Below are 22,296 nucleotides of genomic sequence, written 5' to 3' on the forward strand. Positions count from 1 at the left end.
GTGCAGAGTGGATGATCCATCACGACCTTCACCAGAGGTCCCCAGCATCACAGATGCCAGTTTTCAGCCAATTCAATTCACTCCACGTGATATCAAGAAATGGCTGAAGGCACTGGATACTGCAAAGACTGTGGGCCCTCACAATATTCCGGCAATAGCACTGAAGGCTTGTGCTCCAGAACTTGCTGTGCCCCTAGCCAAGCTGTTCCAGTACAGCTACAACACTGGCATCTACCCGGCCAGGAAAATTCCCCGGATATGTCCTGTACACAAAAAGCTGGACAAATCCAACCCGGCCAATTACCGCCCCATCAGTCCACTCTCCATCATCAGTAAAGTGATGGAAGGGGTCATCAACAGTGCTATCAAGCGGCACTCGCTTACCTATAAACTGACGCTCAGTTTGGGTTCTGCCAGGATCACATGCTTCTGACCTCATTACAGCCTAGGTTCAAACATGGACAAAAGAGCTGAACTCCTGAGGTGAGGTGAGAGTGACCGCCCTTGACATTAAGGCAGCATTTAAGAGAGTGTAGCATCAAGGAGCCTTAGGAAAACTGGAGTGAATGGGAATCAGGGGGAAAACTCCACTGGCTGGAATTAAACCTAGCAGAAAGGAAGATGGTTGTGGTTGTTGGAGGTTAATCATCTCAGTTCCAAGGCATCACTATAGGAGTTCCTCAGGGTAGTGCCGTAGGTCCAAGCATCTTCAGCTGCTTCATCAATGACCTTCCTTCCATCATGAAACCAGAAGTGGGGATGTTCATTGATGTTCACAATGTTCAGCACCAGTCGCGATTCCTCAGATACTGAAGCAGCCCATGTCCAAATGCAGCAACATCTGGACAATATCCAGGCTTAGGCTGACATGTGGCAAGTAACATTCACACCACACAAGTGCCAGGCAATGACCACCTCCAATAAGAGAGAACCTAACCATCGCCCCTTGATGTTCAATGGCATTACCATCACTGAATTCCCCACTATCAACATTCTGGAGGTTACCATTGACCAGAAACTGAACTGGACTAGCCATATAAATACTGTGGCTACAAGAGCAGGTCAGAGGCTAGGAATCCTGTGGTGAGTAACTCGCTTCCTGGCTCCCCCAATTCTGTCCACCATCTACAAGGCACAAGTCAGGAATGTGATGGAATACCCTTCACTTGCCTGGATGAGTGCAACTCCAACAACACTCAAGAAGCTTGACACCATCCATGATAAAGCAGCCCTCTTGACTGGCACCCTACCCACAAACAGTCACTCCCTCCACCACCAACGCACAGTGGCAGCAGTGTGTACCATCTACAAGATGCACTGCAGGAATTCACCATGGCTCCTTAGAGAGCACCTTCCAAACCCACGATCACTACCATCTAGCAGGACAAGGGCAGCAGATAGATGGGAACACCACCACCTGGAAGTTCCCCTCCAAGCCATTCACCACCCTGACTTGGAAATATATCAGCATTCCTTCACTGTTGCTGAGTCAAAATCCTGGAACTCCCTCCCTAACAGCACTGTGGGGTGTACCTACCACATGGACTGCAGCGGTTCAAGAAGGCAGCTCACCACCGCCTTCTCAAGGGCAATTAGGGATGGGCAATAAATGCTGGCCTAGCCATGAATTAATTTTAAAAAGTACCAGCAGTGGCCACTGCTCCTGCTTGGCACTGCCGATGTGCAGAGGTAGCTCTATGAGTCTTCCTGGAGATGGATGGAAATCCCACCTCATATTACCTAAAGGGCTGTCACCAGAAAAATTAAAGTGGAGCGAGCCAGCTAAGTGGAGGTGAGTTCGCTCCTGAAATTTAGCCTGGGGTTTGGGGAACCCGCCCTCAGCCTATAATCCAGCCTTTTGCTCCTCGATGATCTGTGAGTTATTTCAATTCTGTTTGTGGGAGCTTGCTGTGTGCGAATTGGCTCTTCTGTTTCCTATGTCATAACAGTGTCTACACTTTATAAAGAACTTCATTAATTGTAAAGCACTTTGGGGTGTCCTGAGATTATGAAAGGTGCTATATAAATGCAAGTCTTTCCTCCTTTCTTTCTTACTTTCTTTTTAATAATGGCACAATATAGTTTGGGGTAGATATATTTGTACAATAGCGTAAAATAGGTGTGCTGTAGGGTGGTCGAATTGTACTTTTCATAATAGAGTTGAACTGCAGACACTTCTTAAGTGAAAACATTAAGTTTATTTACAATATACTCAGCTGCAACTACACGTGTACTTTCAACTCCAACTCTATCTCTAGACTGCCAACTGAGGTAGCCCATGCTACTTTCCTATTGGTTACAAAAGATCATGTGATCTTTCCTAACAAATATTGTTCTTAAATGTACATTACACACTAAATAAAGCCATAATCACTATAAGATGTTAGCCCATTTTACATTTCTCCCAATTTTTATTTTCACTATGGGCTGCTAACTCCCAATTACCTGTTTTATACTCAAATAAAGTTAAAAGCTACCTCATTCCCTAATCTGTGTTCTCGTGCCTAATCACTATAACAATGGATTTTGGTGATAACTTGAAAGCAATACTCATTGTCCCCTGATGGCTCAGATGGGGGGTGTAGCCAAAATGAACTGAGCTCTGGTGACATGATACTGTAAATAATACTTCCATGGTGCTGCTAGTGGAAGTAGTTTTTGTGGAGATTGACACCACTAGAGTTATTACTTGGAAGTGGTACACCAGCAAAGTCAAAAGTCAAAAGTATTAAAGGAACCTTTTATGAAATGTAACCCTGAAACAGAGATGCTGCTCAGGTGCATGCTGAAATGGGAATGTGTTTGCCGGTAGAACACTTAAACAACTCTTTTCTTTCAGTTTTTAAGTAAACCGAATATCTGGCCAATTATCTAATTCCTGTGTAAACGATATGAGAAAAAAAATTCACGCTGCAAGTGGTTAAGGTCTGGAATGCACTGCCTGAGACTGTGGTGGGAGCAGGTTCAATCGAAGCATTCAAAAGGGAATTGGACTGTTATCTGAAAAGGAAGAAGGTTAAGAGGGGGAAGGAGGAGAATGGCACTAACGAATTGTTCATCGGAGAGCCGGTGCAGACATGATGGGCTGAATGGCCTCCTTCTGCACTGTAACAATTCTGCCATTCTGTGAAATTGTTTGCCACATTTCCCTACATTACAATAGTGATCAAACATCAAAAGTACTTCACTGGCAGGAAAGCCCTTTGGGATGTCTGTCGTGAAAGGTGCTTTATAAACTCAACTTCTTCCTTTCATTAATAGTAATATAATACTGAATGTAATACTGCACAACCTGCATATTGGAAATAATGAAGTAATTTTATGATTTAGCACTTGTGGAGCAGAATTTCATGGGAATGCATCTCAGGAGCTTAGGGACAGAGGTGAGTGCACCTAGCTCATGACCTGCATGATTTTCAGTTTATTAAAATTAATGGATGGCAAAATGTGCGGCCCTGAATTGGGCACATTGACCTTCAGTCTCAAATCCCTTAGCGTGCATATTTGCCTTATGAAGCAATGTGCTATGAGGGTCAAGTTGCAAAATTTGCCTCAATACCCAAATACCACATATTGGAAATAATGCTTGCTATCTTTCAGTAATCCATCTAATGTATTGTGTCCAATTCTAGAAAGCACACTTTAAGAAGGATGTCAAGTCCTGAGAGAAGGCACCGAGGATTTTAACTAAAATGGTACCAGGGATGCAGGACTTCACTTATGTGAAGAGACTCCTTAGTGCAAAGAAGGTTAAGGGGCGGTATAATAGAGATGTTTAAAATCATGAAGGGTTTTTTTCTCAAATAAGCAGAAACGGTTTCCACTGGCAGAGTAGAAGGTAACCACAGGGAACAGATTTGAGATAAACAGCAAAAGAATCAAAGGCTAGATGGGGAGAAATTTAGTATGTAGTGAGTTCCTATAAATTGGAATGAATTATATCAAAGGCTGGCAGAAGCTGATTCAATAACACTTTCAAAAGGATATTCGATAAATACTTGAAGGGGAAAAAATTTGGAGGGCTATGGGCAAAGTGTAGAGGACTAATTGGATAGCTCTTTCAAAGACCTCGCACAGTCACAATGGACGAAATGGCCTTCTCTTTACAGTTTCATTTAATGATTCTAAAATACCAGAATCATGAGTAATTCTCAGGCAGAGAGTTTAATCTACTCATTGCGCTAGTTTTAGTAAATGGTAACTATTTTCTATACATTCCTGATTATGATGTCACATCCTCAGCAACCTTAAAAACAAGCCAACAATAGACAAATGTCCTTTTCACTGGTCTGTAATTCTTTACATTCCTGATTTTACAGTCACGTCCACAACCACATTAACTATTCCTTGCACTAGAATGCCAACTAATAGCCTGGTCCTAATGTATGGGTGTGATGTTATAAATGGCGACAGTGGTTGTACAAACAACCTGCACTTTTATTGGCCTGCCTTCACTGTTCTTCCTTTTTACCCAACAAATTGTTTGCTTGTTCCCCTACTCTTCCAACTCATTCAAATAGCCCGGATCAGATCAGGAACTCACCACAAGAGTGTCCAGGGGTAAATATTTCTGTCCCTCCATTCTGTTGCCCTGCAGTCTTCCAAATATGCTTTAAAACACAATCAAAAAGCCACCATTCACCCGCCCTCACTCTGGTTCCAGTTTAGTTGTTTTCAACTAGAATTACAGATAAAGGTACATGTGACATCTCCCCTGCATGTAGCCTAGCCCCAGTAAACTCTATAAAATGGTTAAGACAATGAGCAGTTCAGTCTTTCAAATCAGCAAGGTTATAACTTCTGTTTCTTAGTTTACGCTGAATTTAGTAATAGCCTGGGATAGAGTCAGCTACAATTTTATCCATTACCTCTGGGTTGGTAAGGAAAAGATTTGTCAAGGGCTCTATTTTTTTGTTCCTCCTTTGTGTGTGGAAATTAGGGGGAGATGGTGGAGTCATGGTAATGTCAGCAGTCCAGAGGCCCAGGCTAATACTCTGGAGACATGGGTTCAAATCCCACCATGGTAACTGGTGGGATTAAGATTCAATTGATTAATTTTTTTAAAAAAAATCTAGAATTGAAAGCTAGTTTCAGTAATGGTGACCATAAAGCTACCATCAATTGTTAATGTTCTCTTTGGGGAAGGAAATCTGCCATCCTTGCCTGGTCTGGCTTATGTATGACCCCAGACCCACACAATTTGGTTGACTCTGAAATGGAAGCTGATTGGTTCAGAGGTAATTAGGGATGGGTAACAAATGATGGCCTTCCCAGCAATGCTGACACCCCATGAAAGAATAAAACGAAATGTGAGTGAATGGTGGATGTGCCTCTCAGTTCAAACTCATACATGTTGATGAGCTAATGGAAGGTAACTAATGATCATGCAACTGTAACCTAGCAAGAGTCAAGGTCCACATGAAATGAAGAGAGAAGGAGGTAAAACAGGCAGAAAAAGAGGAGAATGAAGATATGTTAGATCTATGCAGGTGGTTAAGTAGCTGAAACACTCAGAGCCTTTTATCCTTTCTTCTCAGAAAAGACTGCTTCTATTCAGAGTTCCACATCTCCTGATGAAAAAATGTACCAAGAATTTTTATGCATTTTTTCTTTGAGGATTCACACACATGTCAGATTACAAAAGTCCTAGACTATAGGGGACAAACAGCATCCTGTTGTTCACTTTGGTTTGTCTAGATTCACACTTTTAAGGCAAAGAAAAATGATTGTTCTCAAATTTTCAGGGTTCACCATGTTTTTTGCAAAGGACAGATCAGGTTTCCAAGTCCCTTCCTCCACCCTTTGTCAGGAATTTATAATAATGTTATTGGAATTTATTGTAAAATAGTGGTATCTGTGTCTGTGTGTGTGTGAGAGAGACTTAATTAGTTTAAAGGCAGCTGGCCTGAAGGTTTTGATGTATTAGAAGATGAGCTAAGTTTGAAATGTTAAGTAGGTAAGTATGGGGAAAGTTTAGACTGTAAGGTGTAAAAGGACATTTGCATTTTTAAATAAATTGGACTAGACAGTTTTCAAAGGAGGGGTAAAATGTGTCACCTAGCCAGGTGAAGTTCAGAAACAGGGGCCTGAATTTTTCCCGCGTCGGGTGGGCTCGGAGGGAGTGGGCAGGGGTGGGCGCCGCCTGCGATTGGCTCCACAATGCAATTTCACACGGGCGGGCCAATTAAGGCCCGCCCTGTCTGGATCGCAAGCGGCAATGCTGAGCGCTACCTGTGCAGGCAGGGGCAGGAGGGAGAGTCAGGTCAAGCGCGCAGTTCACGCATGCGCGCGAAAGAGCGCTTCAATCTCCCTGCGGCACGGAGCTGCCTAAGGGAGATTGAATGGATATGAGAATAATTAAAGAAACGGTTTAAAAATTTATTCAACCATGTCCCCTCATGAAACTGTGTTTATGAGTTGGGACATGTTTGTAAAGGTGGGAAAAATTATTTATTTATTTTATAAAAGCTTCAGGAAACTTCATCCCACCCGTGGATGCGGTTTCCTGAAAAATGCGAAGGCCACTTGAGCTTTTTGCCTGCCCTCCAACCTTAAGGTTGAACGGGCAGCGTTCTTAACTGCTTTAATTAATTTCTCAATGCCTTAATAGGCCTTTAACATTTCGGCAGGTGTGCAGCTGACTCTGGTGCACGCCCGCTGAATGAAATATTGTAATAACATGCGATGATGTCGGGATGCACACTCGATGTCATCGCGCGTCATTTTATGCGTCGGCGTGTCAGGCCCGCCTCCGCACGCCGAATGGAAGATTCTGTCCTTTGTGTCTTATTGTTGCCTTAACGAAAGTGTAACTGGGAGTCAGATTAATTAGGGGATTTAGAAGTTATCATAGGAGTAATTTGTAGATCTTTGTATGTATTTAAAATCATTTCTTCTATTAATAAAGGTTTAATTTAGTTTTGTAAGAAACCTATAAGATTTGGCGGTCTTATTACTACAGAATTCAAGGCAAGCATCTTGAAGTTTATACAAATTGCGAAACAAGTTGTTGCAGTTGTTTCTAGTTTCCCTTTGGGATTTGAACAACTCAGCATTTACCATCGGCTGGGGTCATAACATTCATGCTGTGTGAGATGATTTAATGTCCAGGACTTCCTCTCTGGTACCATGCTTAAAGTGTTAGCTCTTAGAGTTGAGCCTAGAAGGTGAAATGTTAACAGGCTATTCAACCATGATGAGTATCTGACCTGACCCCAATCCTATCTCATCTGAATGTGACAAGGATAGAATTTTTGTCTTGGTTAGTTCGTTTAGCTAAAGTATTAGGAAGAAAGGTTTCAAATGCAGGCTATTCTCTCACTAAATACATATAGGAAGCATGAGGTGGCTTTGTGTACCTGAAACAGGCAGCATTAATAAGTTAACTTCAGTGAGCAAGTGGTAATTCTGTGGAACAAGCTACTTAGGTAGACGGTGGAAGTAGTTATTGTAGTATAAGGGCCTGGGAAAGAAAGGGTTAATGTGGGCCTGGGTATAGTATCACCCACAGTGTCATGTAAAGGAACACATGACCAAGTCTTGCGGGAAGTCTTGTACTGAACAGAGATGTGTGTAGAGGCAAGCATAGAGCGAGAGCTCCGAACTTAGACCTTATACAGTGGGCAAAATTTTTAGTTTGGCGGGTGGGCACGCGCCCAACCCACTCGAGCGTGAAATGACACCCGTTGATGACAGGCAAGTGTTCCGATGTCAATATGATAGTGCGATAGTTCAGTCGGCAGGTGTGTGCAGGAATCAGCAGCGCGCCCACCGACAATTAAAAGGCCTGTTAAGACCATTAAGTTATCAATTAAGTTAAATTTTTCGCTGCCTGTGCAACGTTACAGTTGGCAGGCAGGTGAAAAGGCCAAGCGGCCTTTTAAGGAAACCTCATCCACAGGCGGGATAAGGTTTCCTAAAGCAAATAAAAATAAAATAAAAATTTTAAAACTTAATTAATAACATGTCCCTGCTCATGTGACAGAGTCGCATGAGGGGACATATTTTATTACATTTTTAATTTCTTTATATATTTTTTAAACTCTTCATCTCCCTGAGGCGGCTCTGTGCTTCAGAGAGATTAGCAAGTGCACACTCGCGCGCATGCGCGGAGTTTGCACTCAGCCCACTCGCCCTCCTCCCCCCGCCTGCACAGGCAGCGCTGAGCGCTGCCGCTCGCATTTCATGCTGGGCTGGCCTTAATTCGCCCGCCACTGTGAAATCGCCTTCCAGCCCCGATCGCGGGCAGCAGTCAGCTTCCTGAACGCCCCCACCTTCCCCGCCGAGCCCACCCACATGGACTGCAGCCGTTCAAGAAGGCAACTCACCACCACCTTCTCAAGGGCAGCTAGCAATGGGCAATAAATGCTGGCACAGCCAGCGAAGCTCACATCCCGTGAATGAATAAAAATAAAAGCGGGATGGTAGAATTCAAATTAGACGAACCTTGGCCCTTTCTCATCTAGCAATTCCTAAGTTCCTATGTTCTCTTGTTGATAGGGAAAGCGATTAAAATTATAACACATTCAGCATTAATACATCAAGCATTATAATAATTGAGTAGAAAGGCAAGAAGTCCCAAGTTTTCAGTTTGTGGGAGGCTTGGCTATTTATAGAAACTGCTGTTGGGGCCAGTGGCAGGAGAATGGGTGTTGGAAAAGTCCAAACCATAAAGCTGTCATCCAAACACACGCACATTCTGAGGGGACTCACTGGACAGCAATCAAAAATAAAAACTTCAGTTCTTTTTTACCTTTACAATAACCCATTGATACTGAGTAGGGTTGCCAACCCTCCAGAATTGCCTGGAGTCTCCAGGGATTGAAGATCAAGGCACAGCTATGTGCAGTCCTGGCGAAAAATCATCAGGTCTTTAAAGGAGATTGTTTCTTCTTGTTCCCATTTTCTTTAAACATCTCTCTGTACCAAATGTAAACATACTGAAAATGGGGAATAAAGGCTGTTTGGGGGCAAGTCATGTGATTAAATCTCAAGGAATACATCTCATCACAGTTGGTAACCCAAGTACTGAGAGCATTGATAGCTCTCCCTCTCTGGCTGAGATCAGCTGACTCAGTACAAGCCAGAAGTCATCATCCCAGTAAGATTAACCCCAGTCCAGAACTTAATGTGCAAATGCATGGGTGTAAGGGTAGGAAAGAACCAAGCTCCCCGATGAGCACTCTGTAAGCTCTTATGTAAAGAATACCAGCCAGGTGAGGCACAGAGTTTTGTTTTATTTATTCAAGGGATGTGGACTTCGCTGGCTGGGCCAGCATTTATTGTCCATCTCTAGTTGCCCTTGAGAAGGTGATGGTGAGCTGCAGTCCATGTGGTGTAGGTACACCCACAGTGCTGTTAGGAAGGGAGGTCCAGGGTTTTGACCCAGCAACAGTGAAGGGACGGCAATATGGTTCCCAGTCAGGATGGTGAGTGGCTTGGAGGGGAACTTCCAAATGGTGGTGTTCCCACCTATCTGCTCCCCTTGTCCTGCTAGATGGTAGTGGTCGTGGATTTGGAACGTGCTGCCTAAGGAGTCTTGGCGAGTGTGTTGAAAAGAAAGCAAGTCTCAAGTGAAGTTAGAGATTGGAGATTAAATTAAGAAATCTCATGATCTCTGTAGACATGCTACAATAGAAAGTAGTTTAAAGATAGGTCCATAACACTATAGCAGTGCCCCCTTCCCCCACTCCCCTTCCCTTGAGCACAGCTCCCGCTGCAAACATAAGATTGATCAATCTACCTTAAGAAGAAAAGGTTTTTTTTCTCATGCTGAAGCTAGATACATAGAACACACTCCCAGCATCACAGCAACAAATATTTATGCAGTACCCTCATGGAGAGAAAAATTTTATAAGGGGAAAAAACGTCAGCAAGCCAAAACGGGAAAGGGAGGGCAAAGGTGGAGGAGGGGCAGGATTAAAGCACTATTGATAAAATAGGATTTTAGAAAGCTTTTTGAAAGATAAGACCCAGCAGCTAGGAGGCAAAGAGGACAAATAGTTTAGGCCGAGTCGACCTGAATAAACACTTAATTCGAAATGCTCCTCTGGTGCTATTATTGTGAGGGGGGTCGAGAGGAGGAGGAAATAATTGTATGAAAGGCTATATATTAGAGATGGACTTCTGTCCGACGAATTCTGCAGATCAGGGACCATTTAGGGAGCATTTTCCCTCAGGCAAGTAACAAGTTTGGGCAGAATCTAAGATATGGGAGTGTGCACGTGGGCTGAGAAGAAGTGAGCTCTATGGGCTCAATGGTTTTTTTCTCATTTATAACCTGGAAGGATTTTGTGAGGATGGTAACAATGCTGTATATATGTAGAGAAGGCAAACCATAATGGGTGATTGCAGAACCAATTACAGCGTATATAATATGCCCATTGTTTGATTTCACCATGTGTATGGGTGTTTGTGAAAGAGAGAAATGCTTGGATTGAAATGACTCCTTACATTGTTAATACATGTCAAAGAATCTATGATAGTGCGATACCATTTGAGTGCAGAGAACTGTTGATATACAGGCGGGAGTTTGTCCAAGCATGTACAAGTGAACATGTATATCTAGAACCTTTTCCCATGCTCTGGCTTTTAATTTTACCTGTGTATTAGATCATTGTAAATGGTCAGTGAGAGCCAATTGTGCACATTATGCTCATGTAAACCATTAACTGAACCTGTCATGAAAGTACCTTCACTCTGCCCTCTGACTTTAACCCATATTTTATATTTCAGACGATGTCACTAAGAATGAACTGAGCAGAGATCAACGTGAATCAGTGCCCCAGTCACCAGGCACACAAGCACAACCACAGCAAGCAAAGGAAGTTTATAATTAAAGTGACAATGCCTCTGTCTCAGATGGTTTCAATCACTAATTGAGGCTTGCCTTGAAGACTTTTAAAGTAACTTGTAGAAAAGAGAATAGAAAATATAAAAATAAATCATTCATCATTAAAATCTGTGGTTACTGTATGGATCCTTTGTCAATAACGTTAACAGGTGGTTAGACTTAGCATTGCTGAGCTTACTCAGTAAGTGGCTTATTAATTCTTTAGATTCCCTTATGCGAAGAAACAGATGTTTAAAAAGTATTCGCTGTTTGATTGATAGTTTCTGAAGATGAGAATAAAAGACTGTAAGCCAATAATAGACTTGCTTACTTATTTTGATGATCGTGGAACACAGCTAATTGCCACATCTTGCATGCAGCAAATATCAAACTTCCTGACTTTATGGAGATAGTTGGTAACTGTGATTAAACAATATGCCATAGTTTTACATCGTGAAACATTACAGAAATTGTCAGCTGAGGATCAAATATGTTGGCACTGAGACCGGCAGGAATTTTTCACATATATGGAGAAGATTTAAGATGAATATTTCTCTGTGACAGCATACGGTGCTTACTGCATTGGTTTGGAGTTACTCTATCTGCTGTTCATAGAGGCATTTTCAGTTCATGTGTCTGATAAAATCTCAGAAGAACATAAGAAGTAGGAGTGGGCCATACGGCTCCTCAAAGCTGCCCCGCCATTCAACAAGATCACAGCTGATCTAACCTTGGCCTCAACTCTACATTCTCCCTTTTCCCCATAACCCTCAACACCCTGTTGTTCAAGAATCTACTTAGCTCAACCTTAAATACATTCAATGACTCAACATCCACAGCTCGATGGGGTCGAGAAGCCCAAAGATTCACAACCCTCTCAGAGAAGAAACTCTTCCTTATTTTCATTTTAAATGGACAACCTCTTATTCTGAAACTATATCCCTAGTTCTAGATTCTCTCACAATGAGAACATACAACTACCCATTCCAAACATCACAAGAATAGTGACCTGCCACCATGCACTGCCACCGTCAATAAAATGCTCTCACCGTAATAGAACAAAACTAATGTAACAAGAATGGGAAGACAGTGGTGATGTCATTAGACTAATAATCCAGAGGCCCAGGCTAATGCTCTGGGGAAATCGGTTCAAATTCCACCAGGGATCCACCAGATGGGATTTGGTGGAATTTAAGATCAATTTATTAATAAGTTAAATTAAGTAATAAGAATCTGGAATTGAATGCTAGTGTCAGTATTGATATCATGGGGCTATCATCGATTGTCCTAAAAAAAAACCCATCTGGGTCACTAATGTCCTTTAGGGAAGGAAACCTACCTGGTCCTTACCTGGTCTGGCCTACACATGCATCCAGCCCACAGTGATGTGGTTGACAGTGGAAGCAGCATACATAGATAGAGCTAAGCAATCCCACCACCAATGGATCAGATCAAAGCTCTGCAATCCTGCCACATCCAATCATAAATGGACAATTGAACAACTAACAGGACGAGGAGGCTCCACAAATATCCCCAACTTCTATGGGTCACCACTCTATGGATGTAAAACAGGTACCAAAGCATCCAATATGCATGCATATTCTATGTGAGAAGTGTGCCACCTGCCATATTAGTAAAGGCACAATTGGAGGAATCCAGCCACCATACCTGATACAAGCATCAGGCACCCTTCGCATGTTGGAACAAAGGACATAGGTAGGAAATGGAAAGAGGTTCTGCTGGAAGTGTATCAGGATTTTGGCTCTAAATTAAAAAGCAGGACTTCGACGGTAATAATAATATTGCCCAAGCCACGTGCAAGTTGACAGAGAAACAGACAGATCAGGAGAATTGGCACACTGATAAAGGACTGGTGTGAGAAAGAGGGGCCCCTACATGGGATACTAGCACCAGTTCCATGGGATCAGCTCCACCTGAACTGGATGGGACCCATGTCCTAATGGAAAAGGTAAAGTGGGAGATGAGGATAGAAGACACTAATAGCATACCAAAAATATGAAATAATCGTGGGGCAAAAGGGGGTGGGGGGTGGGGAGGGGTGTGGAGGAAATAAATACAATAACTATCACTAGAGAATAGGTAGTAGGGAAACTAATGGGCTAAAGGCCGATAAAGCCACCTGGACCTGATGTGCTGTGTCCTCGGATATTAAAGGAAATAGCGACTGAGATAGTGGATGCAGTGGTAGTAATATTTCAAGGATCCTTAGATTCTGGAAAAGTCCCAGAGGATTGGAAAACTGCCAATGTAACACCCTTATTCAAAAAGGGAGGGAGACAAAAAACAGATAAATATTGGTCAGTTAACTTAACATCTGTCATTGGGAAAATGTTAGAGTATTATAAAGGATGTAATAGCAGAGCATTTAGAAATGCAGAATATAATCAACCAGAGTCAGCATAGCTTCATGAAGAGGAAATTTATTTGATAAATTTATTAGAATTCTTTGAGGAGTTAACAAGCAGGATAGATAAAGGGGAACCAGTAGATGTAAATATATTTGGACATGTTCCATCCCCCTTCTTAAATATAGGAATTACATTATCTACCTGCCAGTCCTCTGGAAATACACCTTTTTCTAATGAATGATTAAATATGAATAGTTATGCCTCTGTTATCTCTTCCCTCGATTCTTTCAAAAGGCATGCAATCCATCTGGACCAAGGGTTTTGTTGTCTTTGAGTTCATTCAATTTTATCAATACTGTTACAAATATGAGGTTTATAAGATTGTTATCTTTAGCAATCCCGCCTTTGCCTCCACCTATTGCTAGCCTTCTATCCAGCTTCACCTGCTCCACCCCCTTAAACAATATAAACTTTACCACATTTTTACTTCTCTTAGCTCTGAAGAAGTCATACGGACTCGAAACGTTAACTCTGTCTTTCCCTCCACAGATGCTGTTAGACCTGCTGAGTTTTTCCAGCATTTTTTGTTTTTGTTACTTTTTTTATGTTCCTTGATAATTTATTTTCACAGTTTCTCCCAGATTTCCTAATTTTTTTTTTACTTCTCTCTTTGAATTCTCTCTTATTATGCACTCCTCTGCTGTCTATCTACTTAATGTCTGCCTTTTGCCTAATTGTTTCCTTACAACTTTATTCATCCACATGGTCCCATCAGTGTTTAGCTTGTTATCTTATTTTAGAAGAATATATTTTCCCTGCATTCTGTTGAACACTGTTTTAAATATTTCCCATTGTTGCCCTACATTGTTGTTTGCCATAAAGTTCCCCATTTTATTTTCCAAAATTCTATCCTCAACCACTCAAAATCAGCTTTTCTCCTCTCTCTTAATTTGGTTTTCATCATACTTATGTCCTTCTCTATCATTATCTTAAAGGGTATTTTAACATGGTCACTATTGCCTGGATGTTCCCTATTTTTAATTTCTCTTATCTGCTCTGGTTCATTCTCCATTGCTAGTTCCAATAATAAATCTTCCCTTGTTGGGCTTTTCAAACAATGGGTTAGAAAGGAGTTATGTATACATTGTAGGAACATTTGTTTATCCCCTTTTACTTACCCCTTCTGTCCAATTAATATCACGGCAATTAAAATCCCCCATGATTATTATTAAGTTTTTTACTGAATTCCCTAATCTGTCTGTATATTTCTTCCTCCTCCTCCTTTCTATCATTAGGTGGTATGCAAACTACACCTACCAATGCAATTGATCCTTTATTATCTTTTATCTCTATTCATATGAATTCCATTTTTGTCTTGCTGATGGCTGTGTCCCTTTTTTCTACTGCCATTATGTTATCCTGAATACAGCTACTCCACCTGACAGTTGCCTTTAGCTTTTCTAAATATGTTACATCCTGCAATGTTTAAATCCCAGTCCTGATTCTGTAGCCATGTCTCAGTGATTCCTATTTATGTCTGATTCCTCCCAACACATGATTACCTCCAGCTCCCCTGTTTTATTACAGGCACTGTGTGCATTACTGTATGGACTTTTTAACTCATTTTTAATAGGATTTCCTCTCATTTTATGTTTAACCATCTTTTTAGACTTCCATTTTATAGTTCTATTTATTCCCTTGCTATCAACATCCTTACTTTATTCTTTCCCATGTTCTGCTGCCCTGTTTTGTTTCCATTTGGGCTGCTTACATTTTTTTGAGATCTCCCAGTTTAAAGCCTGTGTCACCATCATAAGACCATAAGACATAGGAGCAGAAGTAGGCCATGTGGCCCACCGAGTCTGCCCTGCCATTCAATGAGATCATGGCTGATCTGATAATCCTCAACTCCACTTTCCTGCCTTTCCCCCATAACCCTTAATTCCCTTACTGATTAAAAATCTGTCTACCTCAGCCTTGCATGTTCATAACGACCCAGCCTCTACAGCCCTCTGCGGTAAAGAATTCCACAGATTAACTACCCTCTGAGAGAAGAAATTCCTCCTCATCTCTGTAAATTGGCACCTCCTTACTCTGAGATTATGCCCTCTGGTCCTAGACTCTCCCACAAGGGGAAACAACCTATCAGCATCTACCCTGTCAAGTCCCCTAAGAATTTTATATATTTCAATAACGTTGTCTCTCATTCTTCTAAACTCCAATGAGTACAGGTCCAACCGACTCAACCGCTCCTCATAAGAAAATCCCTCCATACCTGGGATCAACCTAGTGAACCTTTTCTGGACTGCCTCCAATGCCAGTATAGCTTTTCTTAGATAAGGGGATCAAAACTGTTCACAGTATTCTAGGTGTGGTGTAACTAGTGCCTTGTATAGTTTTAGCAAGATTTCCCTATTTTTATACTTCATTCCCTTTGAAATAAAGGCCAGCATTCCATTTGCCTTCCCTATTACCTGCTGAACTTGTATGCTAGCTTTTTGTGATTCATGCACGGCGACTCCCAAATCCCTCTGTGCTGCAGCTTTCTTCAGTCTTTCTCCAGTTAAATAATATTCAGCTTCTCTATTCTTCCTGCCATAGTGCATAGCCTCACAATTCCCCACATTATATTCCATCTGCCACATTTTTGCCCACTCACTTAACCTGTCTATATCCCTCTGTAGACTCCTTGTGTCATCCTCACCACTTGCTTTCCCATCTATTTTTGTGTTATCTGCAAACCTGGCGATAGTACATTCACTTCCCTCATCTAAGTCATTAATATATATTATAAATTGTTGAGGCCCCAGCACTGACCCCCGTGGCACTCCACTAGTTACAGGTCACCATCCCAAAAATGCCCCTTATCCCAACTCTCTGTCTTCTATTAGTTAGCCAATTATCTATCTATGCTCACATTCTACCCCCAACACCATGGGCTGTTATCTTGTTAAGTAGCCTTATGTGCGGTACCTTATCGAACGCCTTCTGAAAATCCAAATATATTACATCTACTGGTTCCCCTTTAACTATCCTGCTTGTTAACACCTCAAAGAATTCTAATAAATTTGTTAGGCATGATTTAGCCTTCATGAAGCCATGCTGACTCTGCTTGATTAGATTAAGTATTTCTAAATGCTCTGCTATTACATCCATTATAATAGACACCAACATTTTCCCAATGACAGATGTTAAGCTAACTGGCCCATAATTACCTGTTTTTTGTCTCCCTCCCTTTTTGAATAAGGGTGTTACATTGGCCATTCTCCAATCCTCTGGGACTTTTCCAGAATCTAAGGGTTCTTGGAAGATTACTCCCAGTGCATCCACAATCTCTTTTGCTTTAATATCCGAGGATGCAACCCATCAGGTCCAGGGGACTTATCGGCCTTTAGCCCCATTAGTTTCCCTCGTACCTTTTCTCTAGTGATAATTATTGTGTCTATTTCCTCCCCTACTTTTGCCCCTTGATTATTTAGTATTTTTGGAATGCTATTAGTATCTTCTACCGTGAAGACTGAAACAAAGTATTTATTCAACTCCTCTGCCATTTCCTGGTTCCCCATTATTATTTCCCCAACCTCATTCTCTAAGGGGCCTATATTCACTTTGGCCTCTCTCTTCCTTTTTATATATTTAAAGGAGCTCTTACCGTCCGTTTTTATATTACTTGCTAGTTTACCCTCAAAGTTTATTTTCACCCTGTTTGTTTTTTTTGGTTATCTTTTGTTGGTCTTTAAAACTTTCCTAATCCTCTGGTTTACCACTAACAGGCATGTAGCGCATAGCATCCAATCTGAGGGGTAAGCCACTCACTTGCTGTGTTTATTTTTGGTCCCAGGCTATTTAAACCTTCCGCTTCTTATTTTATTTTTCTTCCAGTACACATTTGCAACTAACATTTGCTTAACATTGGAAGATGGACAGTCATTTTTATTTTAAAAATTTGATTTATTTTCTTGCCACATGTTTGTAATTTTTTTTAAAACGTTGAACGCAGTGAATATCCTCACTCTGAAATTTAGTCTGGAATTTTCCAACCCCCACCCCCCGCCAACTGCAGAGGACTGGCGAGCCATTGAAACCTCTGTTCACATTGGTAGGACCGGAAGATCCTGCCGATGTGAGGGGCTGGAAAATTCCAGCCTTAAAACTTTCTCCAGTTGGGGTGTGGGGTGTGCGAGTAAAAAGGTTATAATGAAGTTCCACAGAGATCATGGATTTCTCCTTAACAAAAGGAGAGCCATCAATTGTGTTCAGCCTTGGAAGCAAAGTATAGTTTTACGTGCGACACAGTTATCACAGTCAAGTGTGCGGTATGTGCTTGTACCCGAGTGCTCAGTAGGTGGGACGCTGATGGTGCTCCTTATCACACACACACACTCAGGGGCCCAGTTGTCAGAGGGAACTTGTATAAAAACGTTAAGGGGGGCCCACGCAGTGTGATTTGCCCCAACACACTAGGGATGACCCTTTGCGGATGTAATTTATCTGAATTTCCAAAAGGCCTTTGATAAGGTGCTCCATAATAGACAATTGAGGAAGGTCAGAGAATGTGGGGTCAGTGGACAAGTGGCAGAATCGATTGCTCGCTCTCAGAGTGGGGAGTAAAGGGCAGGTATTCAGGGTGGCAGAAGTTGGGAAGTGGTATTCCACAAGGCTCAGTGCTGGGATCAGTGCTGTTCACCATTTACATTAACAACTTGGACATTGGAATCAAAAGTAAAATTTCTAAATTTGCAGATGATGTCAGATTAACAGGGGAATAGTCAATACTGAGGAGAACTGCAACGAAATGCAAGAGGACTTTAATAAACTTGGAAAATGGATAAATAATTGGAAAATGAAGTTCAACACAGATAAATGTGAATTAGTACATTTTGGTAGGAAGAATAAGAATGCTTATTAGCTAAATGGCACAGACCTGTGTGGGGTGCAGGAAAAAGGGATCTCAGAGTACAGATACATCAATCACTACAAACTGTTTCGTGGGTTGGCAAGGCCATAATAAAAGGAAACCAAGCACCAGGCTTTATTTCTAGAGGGATAAAATTGAAAAGTAGGGAGGTTTTAATAAACCTGTATCGAACAAGGGTTAGACATTAATTAAACTACTAAGTGCAGTTCAGGCCACCATGTTATAAAAAAGATACAGAGGCGCTGAAGAGAGTGCAGGGAAGAGTTACAAGGATGAGACCAGAAAGATAAGGGTATACACAGCAGGAACATATTGACAGGTTAGGTCTCTTTTCTCTTGTAAAAAGAAGGCTGATGGGTTGACTTAAAGGTCTTTAAAATTATGAAAGGTTTTGACAGTCTGGACACAGTGCCAGGATTTTCCAGTCCCCAACAGTGGCAGCTGTAATGGCCGGGGGAGGTGGTGGGGGGGGGAATCAATGTGGTGGGAGCTGAGAAATCAGTTTCCCACTGCCGTGAAATGACGATAGGAACATGCGCTCCTGCCCGTCATGACGGGTCACCATTCCTGCCAGAGGCTGGCGGGAAGCTATTTCGCTTCCCGTTTAAGGGATGCAGATAATTGGATGGGGCGACCAGAATTGTTCCCCCCTTGTCCAATTATCCATATCCGGACCAATGTGGTGTAGACATGTCGGAATACCCCTGGAAGAAGGCCTGGGGCAGCTTGCGGAGATCAAATGATGGAGGCCTCCAGCGACTGTGGACCTTGGAACCATGTGCAGCAGTGGGTGGGTGGAGCATCAATCACGCGGATCTTTACACTGCTGGAACTTCCAGGACGTGAATCTTTGCACTGCAGGAGCTTCCGGGATGAGGATCTTAATGCCGCAGATGGTCGGCTACATGAGGTATTGTTGGGCGGTGGTGGTCTGTGCTGGGGAAGGATTAGATGGGGAGCAGAGGAATGAAGATGTGGGGTGGGTGTGAAGGCCTAGAGGGGAGGGCGGGGGAGTAAAGGGGTGTTAGGAGAAAGAGAGATGCTGCAGGGGTCATGGAATGAGTGAGGTGGTTTATACAGAGGGAATGTGGGAAGGGCTGTAGGGGAGTGCAGGCGGACTTGTGTGCAGGTGTGTTTGTGTGCATGTGTGAACACGCATAGAGGAAGAGGGGAAAGGGGTTCAGGGGGAGGGGCCCTCGGGGCATACTGACGGAATTGTTGATAGAAGGGATAGTGAGAGTTAACGAGGACAATGGGAGCCAGTAGGGTGGCAGAGTGAGGGTCCTGTGTTGACAGGTTAAGGGGCACTGAGTGTTGTTTGAGCGGGCACAGAAGTAAAATGGATTCTGGGGTCTGGCAGGATGAGGGGATAGATGGGAACACCACCACCTGGAAGTTCACCTCCAAGTTACTCACCATCCTAACTTGGAAATATATCGCCGTTCCTTCACTGTCACTGGGTCAAATTCCTGGAACTCCCTTCTTAACAGCACGGTGGGTGTACCTACACCACATGGACTGCAGCGGTTCAAGGAGGGAGCTCACCACCATCTTCTCAAGGGCAACTAGAGATGGGCAATAAATGCTGGCCCGGCCAGCGAAGCCCACATCCCATGAATGAATAAAAAAAGGCTATTGTCATACGGTGGGCTCCTCGATAAGGTAAGGGTCGTGAACATTCACCTGCATGGGATGGACGGAGATGGGGGAGGGTTGTAGGGATGACTGTAGGGAGGCCAAGGGTCACACCAGGAGGGTCAATGGTTATGGGGGGGAGGGTGTGTGTTGGGAGAGGTGGGGAGTCGGAAGGTGTTGGACTCAACCTGAAATGTCACATGCACCATGGCCACTTGCATCAATCCAGAACCTCGGGGTGGAGGTCTGGAGATGCATAGGAATTGGATCACTGTGGGTGGACCGAGTGGCAGGCCAGCTCAACTGGACAACTGAAGGGGAACCCCCACACGTGGTACTGATAATGCTAAGGCGTTTCAACAGATAAGTGCATGAAGGGCAAAAGGCTCAGCATGGACAGGTGGCTTATTGCACATGTGGCTCGCAAGGGCCCTGGCAGAGATCGTTGCTTCTCTGCACATGCATGATTCCGGGGTGCATAGACCCAGCCTGGGGTGTACCCCTGAAGATGGGGAGGGGGTGCGCACAGGCTTAATGGCTGCAAATAGCAATTAAGCCGCATCAAACCTCATTAAAATGCAAGTGGAGTCTATTTACAGAAGTATGAGAACATTAACAATTATAGTGCACCCGTGCAACCAGATGTGAAATCGTATCTTCTTAATCTTTTGTTCCCTACCACTTCCTCTAAGTGCTCCCCCAACATCCGCAGTAGGGGTGGAGGCAGCCTGCTGACCTTGGTGGCTGTCTTCTGCAGACCTGAGCTTACTTTGGCTGTCCAGCTGTGGGCCAGCTGCTCCCTCTGCAGCTACAGAGAATGAAGCTGAAGGCATCACAGGCAAGGGGGATTCCGGAGGCCGGACACCCTCAGAGCGGAGGTCCCGGGGCGTCCAAAGCCATTTCTCCTCACTTTGGGTGCCCGAGGGCCCCTACCTGATTCCTTGAGGAGAAGGGGCACCTGGAGGAAGGTCGCAGTGCCCTGTACCTTCTTGCGTAGTCACAGCAAGATCTCACCGATGGCTACAGTGATGGAATGCAGGTCTCTGCCCATCACCGATGGAAACTTGGCATTCTGCTGGAGGAGTTTGCCATCCTCTCCCTGGAGACCTCCATGTGTGCACAGGTCAGAGCCACCTCATCAGGGAACAGGCGGATGGACTCCTCTGCCTCATGTGTCACTTTATTGAGGGCATCCGCCACCTCTGCCTGATGTTCCCCGCCTCTCACTGCATCTCCAGTATCTCATAAAGCACCGGTCCCAGAGGCTTGTACTCCAACTCGGACATCACAGGTACCTATTTTCCAGCAGTCCTCTGAGTGCCGGTGAGCTTGGTTGACTCTGCCTCCTCCTGCTGCAGACATGTATCTATGTGGTGAGTACATTATGCATTGGTCCTGACTGGATGGAGGCCACCCACCAACTTCTCCATTTGCACAGGCTCAGCCCGCTTCCTCCTCTTCCAGCTCAGCTACCCGCTCCACGAACTCTGTAAGGTTGCTCTGTTCAGGTGGGCTTCCTCCCATCTTCCCTCTCTCTCTCTCTCTCTCTTCTGTTGTTCCACAACTTTTTCTGCGCAAAGATGGGTTTGAGTTTCAGGTATCTTTCTCACGCTTCCTGTCTTACAAATAAAAACAAACAAATAAAAACAAATTGTGTGCCATGTGATTGATGCGCTGCAGGTCCCTCCAAAGCAGTGAGCCCACCACGCAGATCGAAGGATAAGATCCACAGACATGTCATTAGCAGTGCTTGCTGGTGCCCTCAAGCCTAACCCCCTTTCCCCCATGCCCCCAACGAATCCCCACCCCAGACAGCAACTGAGCTCTGTGTGTGGGAAAGTCAGGGACCCACAGTGGCCTCTCCACCTTCAAGCTAGATAGACTGCAGTGGGGCTATGAGGCATCACCATAACACATTGAGTAGCTTTTTTATGATGGGCCGCACGGATGGTGCACTTGTCACTGGGGCCCATGTCCCCTGTACCATTCAGTGAGTTGAGTGTAAGCAGTTGAGGGCTCACTTACCCTGGCAATACAGAGGAGGTCATTCATCCATTTCTGGCATTCCAGGGCAACCCTCCGATGGAGACCATGGGCACAGATGACCCTGGCCACTTCTTCCCTTGGAGGCCTGGTCACATGGCTCGGCCTCCTCCTTCCATCCTTGGGGTACAGGACATCCCTCCTGGCTTCCACTGAATTGAGCAGCATATTGAGGGAAGCATCGCTGAATCTGGGGGTCAGAGCTCCCTGGGATCAGCAGGCCATCTCCCCCTTCAACGGCGAGTTTGTGACAAAGAGGTTGATGTCCGGGCACCTTTTAATAAGGCGCCTGGATATGATGGTGGGGCACGCGTCATCCTGTCCCCCCCACCACCGCACAATACTTCGGAAAACCCCCTACTGCATAACTAATGAGCCTAGCATCACACAATTTGGTGTGAATCCCCACTGGGCTGCATGGCGGGAAACGCCCCTGGCTTGCGCCCCCGCCACGGGCCTTAGGTCCAGAATGGAAAATCCCAGCCACAGAGAGAACGTTT

The 22,296-nt window shown here is 43.8% G+C and overlaps 1 protein-coding gene across 1 annotated transcript in view; it reads left to right on the top strand.

Moving 5' to 3' along the window:
• Positions 1-11,140, top strand: part of tg (thyroglobulin) — a 443,647-nt gene extending 432,507 nt beyond the window's left edge. The window contains exon 49 of the mRNA XM_078541245.1: positions 10,735-11,140. Within this exon, the coding sequence (XP_078397371.1) occupies positions 10,735-10,838 (104 nt within the window). The 3' untranslated portion in view covers positions 10,839-11,140. The remainder of the gene's footprint in view (positions 1-10,734) is intronic.
• Positions 11,141-22,296: the final 11,156 nt, after the last annotated feature.

This window comes from Cetorhinus maximus, chromosome 4, assembly GCF_964194155.1.
Source record: "Cetorhinus maximus chromosome 4, sCetMax3.hap1.1, whole genome shotgun sequence".
Lineage (NCBI taxonomy): Eukaryota > Metazoa > Chordata > Chondrichthyes > Lamniformes > Cetorhinidae > Cetorhinus > Cetorhinus maximus.